At 63.0% G+C, this 6000-nt stretch overlaps 1 protein-coding gene across 1 annotated transcript; it reads left to right on the top strand.

Annotated features, from left to right (window-relative positions):
• Window positions 1-981: 981 nt before the first annotated feature.
• Window positions 982-3305, top strand: EGR4 (early growth response 4). The gene is made up of 2 exons (XM_033060501.1): window positions 982-1183; window positions 1485-3305. Exons 1-2 carry the CDS (start codon window positions 1045-1047, stop codon window positions 2813-2815), a joined length of 1470 nt encoding a protein of 489 aa, XP_032916392.1. The 5' UTR covers window positions 982-1044; the 3' UTR covers window positions 2816-3305.
• Window positions 3306-6000: the final 2695 nt, after the last annotated feature.

Raw genomic sequence — 6000 nt, 5'->3', positions numbered from 1 at the left:
GCCGGAGGGAGGGAGCTGCTCACAGCCTTTGCCTCCATCCTCCTCCCGCTGCACTTCCAGCAGCCGGGAATGCCAGCAGAGAGGATGGCAGATGCGGCCGGGAGAGGAGGGAATAGAAGGGGACAGGAGGAGCAAACCCGGCACCTCTGGCGCTTCTGGAAGGAACAAAAGGGAAAAAACAGCCCAGGGCGAAGGAGATGCAAACCCCCACGGTGGGACAGCGGCCAAGGCTGCGGAGCGAGGCCCGGAGCCGGGGATGCCCCGCAGCCTCCCGAAGCGCTGGGAGCCGCAGGGAAGGCAAAGCTCCATCCCGCACCCCTGGGGCTCGCACACCCGCGGGCTGCGGGAGGGGATGCTGGGCGCACACGCACACTGAGCGGCAGAGATTTGTTAAAAATATCGCGATTATTAGTTAAAAAGAGAGAAGGAAGGGGGGGAAAAAAATGAAAAACAGAGGGAGAGAAAAGGGGGAGGGGAGGAGGGAAGGGGGAGGGAAGGGGCATGGCGTCACGGGAGAGATTTCCTTATTGGGACTCCCTAGCCTACATCCTGAGTCCATGTATGGGCATTTACGTCACGGCAGCCTCACTGGGGACTCCAGAAATGGCTGCGGCGGAAGGTCGGAGCAGCCCCGCTCCCGCTATAAAGGGGGCGGCGGGGAGGGAGCTCCGGGTGTCCGCTCGGGCTGCGCCGCCGCCGGGCCCTGCCTGCCCCCCCCCGCCCCTGCACCCCCCGCACCGCCCCAAGCACCCCCGGCCATCACCCGCAGGGTCCCCGAGCATCCCTGGCATCGGGGCGGGCACCCCCCGGCTCATCCCCGAGCATCCCTGGCATCGGGGCGGGCACCCCGAGCGCTCCCTGCTCATCCCGGGCTCGCCCCGAGCACCGCCGGGCTCGCCTGGAGCATCTCTGGCCTCGCCCCTGAGCATCCCCCGGCTCCCCCCGGGCATTCCCCGGCTCATCCCGAGCTCCTCCCGGCTCTCCCCGAGCATCCCCGGCGCGTCCCCGCCCGCCCCCCCGGCTCCGGCCGCGTCTCCAGGGAAGATGCTCAACGTTATGGATTTCTCCTGCCCGGACCCGCTTTACTCCAAGTACGAGGAGAGCTGCGAGATGAAAACAGGAGACCTGCAGGGCTTGGGGCAGCCTGAGCAGCAACTTCTGGCAGAGGCCGATTTCCTCGGAGGTAAGGGAGGGGGGGAGCCGGGCAGGGATGAGGGACCCCGCTGGGAACGATCGCTGCATCCAGGGATCGAGAACCTTCCCCTCCTCCGCTCTCAGCCTCGGCCTGGGGGCTCGACAGTCCCCGCTAGCTCAGGGCGGGGGTGCCGGGGGTGCTGCTGGGGCAGGGGATGAATCCCAGGGCTCCCCGTGCGCTTTCAGGGACGGAGACCTCGCAGTGACGCACCAGCCTCCCGCTGCTCCCCGCATCCCGCCCCCGGCCCCGCATCCCTGCAGCCCTCTCACCACCCTGCTCTGTTTGCCAGGTGAGCTGCTGGGTGCCCCCGGCAGCGGCGGGGCCGTGGATTATTCGCTGCTGGGCAGCCAGCCCTCCCCTTCCCTCAGCTACACCGGCAGCTTCTTCATCAAGGCGGTACCGGAGCACCCGCAGGACCAGGAATCCCTCTTCAACCTGATGTCGGGGATCCTGGGCATCTCCCCCTTCGCCTCCTCCGAGGGCCACCAGAGGCACCTGGACGCTCTGTACCCGTGTCCCGAGGTGGCTCAGAGCCAGCTGGACCTGTACTCGTCGTGCCAGCCCGAGCTGAGCGGATCCAGCCCGGCCCCGTTCCCCGAGCCGGGCTACGGCGCCTTCCCCGCGGCCGAGGGCGCTCAGCCCCTGCCGGCACAGCCCGCCCTGGCCGGCACCTCCCAGTGCTTCTTCCAGCCCAAGCTCCTGGACAGCAAGCAGGACATCAAGCTGTCCTCGGGCTCTCCGCCGCTGGACAAGTTCAAAGCGCCGTGTGCGCAGTGGGAGCCCCTCTCCCAGCAGCACCAGGCCTACGTGCCCGCTGCCTTCCCCTCTCCCGAGGGCTTCCCGGCCCCCGAGGGCGGCCAGGGGCTGTTCCACCCGCTGGGCTCCAAGATGGAGAGCGTGCTGTCCGTCAGCTGCCAGTCGGAGCTCGGCGGGCTGCCAGAGGACCCTGCCTGCTTCGGAACCCATCTGGGCTTCGGCTGCGAGCCGGAAAACTTCCCGGCCCGCGGGGACTTCGCCGACGCCAAGCTCCACAACATCCCCGCGCCCTTAATGCCGGACTTCGACGCCTCCTTGGCCCAGCCCGAGGTCCTGCCGGGCCTGCTGGGCTCCGCCGAGCTCCTCCATCCTCACCCCTCTCCTTCCGTGCCCCCCACGGACTTTCTGGGCCACGCCACGTCCTCGTCGCTGCCGTCGCTGCTGCCCGCCGCCCCGGCCGCGCTGGCCGAGCCCAAGAAGAAGACGCGGCGCAGCAAATGCTCCTCCAAGTGCTTCTGCCCCAAGCCCCACGAGAAGGCGTTCGCCTGCCCGGTGGAGAACTGCATCCGCAGCTTCGCCCGCTCCGACGAGCTCAACCGGCACCTGCGCATCCACACGGGCCACAAGCCCTTCCAGTGCCGCATCTGCCTGCGCAACTTCAGCCGCAGCGACCACCTCACCACGCACATCCGCACCCACACGGGCGAGAAGCCCTTCTCCTGCGACACCTGCGGCCGCCGCTTCGCCCGCAGCGACGAGAAGAAGCGCCACAGCAAAGTGCACCTCAAGCAGAAAGCGCGGACCGAGGAGAAGCTCAAGGGCTTGGGGTTCTTCTCCGTGGGGCTCTCCTTCGGGGCACTCTGAAGCTGCGGCCTGAGCGCTGGCAGGCGGCTTTGCCGAGGTCCCCCGAGCGTCTCAGGGGAGAGCCGGGGTGGGAATTCCCTCCTGGGTGGTCCCGGAGGGGACAGCAGGCGGTGGAGGAGCCGCCGGGCACCGCAGGGAGCGAGGCGGTGCCGGGGCCGGAGCGCTCCCCGCGGGGATGCGATGTGGCAGCTCCGAGCCGCGGGCACTGAGCCATCCTACAGCTCCCGTTCCAAGGAGGGGGAAGGAAAACCCGTGTACAGACAGAAATCACCGCCGAGGTGGCTTTCTGGGACGCTCGGCGTTCGTAGCGCCCGGGCTGTGATTTCCCGAGCCGGCCCCTCGCAGGATGCTCCTGGCTGGAGATTTTCCGGCGGCACGGCCGGGGCTGCGGCTGCTCCGCTCCTTTCTCCCCAGGGAGAATCCGGGCTCTGACAACCGGTGCTAACAGGCCCTTGGGAAAGGTGATTTCGATATTATTATTATTATTATTATTATTATTATTATTATTATTATTATTATTATTACCATTCTGTTTGTAAAAAGAAAAGGCCTCTTTCAGGAATATTTCAAATTTGTGTCTATTTTTATAATTAAAGATTTGAGCTGATCCAAGACATCGATGAGGGTCCTCTCTGCCTTTCCATCCCCTGTTTCCATTGGGTTTTTGACCTCTGCTGCTGCATTTTGGGGGGAAAAAAAAGGTGTTTCCATAATTATTAGGGAGAAAAGACTCTGTCGGTGCAGCCTCCTGAGCATCCCCAAACCCAGAGGGGTCTCATCCCGAGGGGAGGTTTCATCCTGGGTGTCCCTCCAAACACAGGACGTGGCTCTGGGTTTGTTCTGATCAGTCCTGGAGGAATCTGCCCCTGTCCTGTGGGGACCCCAAAGCCCAGCCCGGAGCCCCCATTCCGGGATCCTGGTTCCCATACGGGATGTGGCTGTCCCTTGGTTCACCCCCAGGAAATGGGATCAGGTCCCCATTCCCCATTTCCAGCCTGGCTCAGCCCCAGGCACCGGCACAGAGGGAGGCTGCTCATTCCCTCCCTGCGGGAATTTTAAATGCTAATTTTAGATGCCGGAGGGACGCTGGTTCCCATCTCCCCGGGGCTGGGTGGCACTGGAGGCGCTGCTGCAGCCAGGAATGTCCCTCCCATGGAAGAACCTCCCTCCTCTGCTGGTTACAAGTCAGCTACGATCACCAAATCCCCAAACCTCGTCCTTCCAGTGGGAGATGCTGGGATGGGGCACGCTGGGCTTTGGTCTGGAATGCAGCAGGGCCAGGGCCATTGTCGTGGATGCTCGGGTGATTCAGGGGGCTTTGCTGGCAGAGGGAGGGAACCAGGCAGGGAAGGGCACAGCTGCAATCGGCTCTTTCCTTTCCTGATGGATTTTTGTGCAGCAGCCCTGGAGAGGGGGGATCTACTCCCCAACCATTTTATGAAGGAGAGGGGGTAACCCGGTTTTATTCCCTCGTGCCCCTCAGTCTTTTATCAACAGGAGGACTGGAGCATTCCAGGGATAAACACCAGCACTCCCAGCAGATCCAGTGTCCCAGTAATCCCAGAGGAATGCAGTGTCCCAGTAATGCCAGCAGATTCCAGTGTCCCAGTAATCCCAGCAGAGTCCCAGTGTCCCAGTAATGCCAGCAGAATCCCAGTGTCCCAGTAACCTCAGGGGAATCTGGTGTCCCAGTAATCCCATCAGATTCCAGTGTCCCAGTAATCCCAGCAGAGTCCCAGTGTCTCAGTAATCCCAGAGGAATCCAGTATCTCAGTAATCCCATTTGAGTCCCAGTAATCCCAGTTGAGTCCCAGTGTCCCAGTAATCCCAGTTGAGTCCCAGTATCCCAGTAATCCCAGAGGAATCCAGTGTCCCAGTAATCCCAGCAGAGTCCCAGCGTCCCAGGTGTCCCAGCAGAGCCCGAGCTTGCCTGGGCAGTGAGACCCTGTGGATTTGGGGTGGGAGGCTGGGCAGGGGATGTGGGGTTGGTAGCAGAGATGGGATATGGGAAGGAGCCAGAAGGAAACCTGGCTGAGGGGGAAATCCCAAATTTCTTCTCAGATGTGACCCTTGGGTGAACCCTCCCAGTGTGTGGGAACCCAATCCTGGGCCAGGACCACTCCAAGGGGTGCAGATGAGCCTGGACACCCAGGAAAACCTTTCTGGGGAGACACCCCAGCGTCGAGGGCCAGTCAGGAGCTCAGGTTTAGAGGAAACCTAAAGGAAGGGGCTGGGCTGGGCCCTCTCTGGGGGATGTCAGGTCCTGCTGGGAGCAGAGCCGAGCTCTCCCTGCACCGCTGGCCATGAATGATGCAGGAGGCCTTGATTAATACCCCTCAGGAAATCATCAATAATTGATGCTGAGCTGGAAGCTCTGCAGAGGCACCGCTCCAGCCTTGGCCCTCTGCTCCTCTGGCCAGCACTGGCAGGGAGGTGGGAGGGATGGGACACACCCCACAGCCACCCTCAGATACCCACAGCCACCCCCAGTCACCCCACAACCACCCTACAGCCACCCTACAGCCATCCTACAGCCACCCCAGAGCCAGGGTTAAACCAGAGTGCTCAGGGACTGTCTGGGCAACAAGGCAGGGCCCAACACTGATGCTCAGGGGTTCAGTCAGGACCAGGACAGGGATGAACCAGGGCAGACCAAGCTGGGAACCAGCCCAGGGTAATCAGTGGGTAATTAAGCCAGGGTAATCAGAGATTGGACTGGGACCAGGTCAGGGGGCTTGGAGACCTCCTGGGGACCAAGGCAGGGCATTCAGGGACCAACCAGAGCAGGACCAAGCTGGGAATCAAGCCAGGCTACTCGGGGACTGGATCAGGATCAAGTCAGGGATTAGGCCAGGGTGAGCTCGGGACCAAGGCAGGGACCAAGGCAGAGTCCTCAGGGACACCATCAGGACCAAGGCAGAGTCCTCAGGACACCATCAGGACCAAGGCAGGGTGCTCAGGGACACCATCAGGACCAAGGCAGAGTGCTCAGGACTCAATTAGGATCAAGCCAGGGATGAAGACAGGATGATCAGGGACTGTCCTGGGACCAAGGCCGTGCTCAGGCACCTGGGATGGGGCAGGAGCAGCTCAGGTGTCCCGGGGTGTGCCCACACACCTGGCACTGCATCCCCTGGGGAGGATGCTCGGGGTGATCCCGGCCAGGAGCAGCCGGGGCCAGGGGC

This window comes from Catharus ustulatus, chromosome 5, assembly GCF_009819885.2.
Source record: "Catharus ustulatus isolate bCatUst1 chromosome 5, bCatUst1.pri.v2, whole genome shotgun sequence".
Lineage (NCBI taxonomy): Eukaryota > Metazoa > Chordata > Aves > Passeriformes > Turdidae > Catharus > Catharus ustulatus.
Note: the sequence above shows the minus strand (reverse complement) of the source record. Positions and strands in the feature narration are given on the sequence as shown.

What these genes read in the sequence shown, in the direction of transcription:
- EGR4 (XM_033060501.1), top strand. Translation starts at nt 1,045, where the DNA reads ATGCTCAACGTTATGGATTTCTCCTGCCCGGACCCGCTTTACTCCAAG. An exon ending in AGAGGCCGATTTCCTCGGAG is followed by an intron (nt 1,184 to 1,484) that starts GTAAGGGAGGGG and finishes TCTGTTTGCCAG; the next exon opens with GTGAGCTGCTGGGTGCCCCC.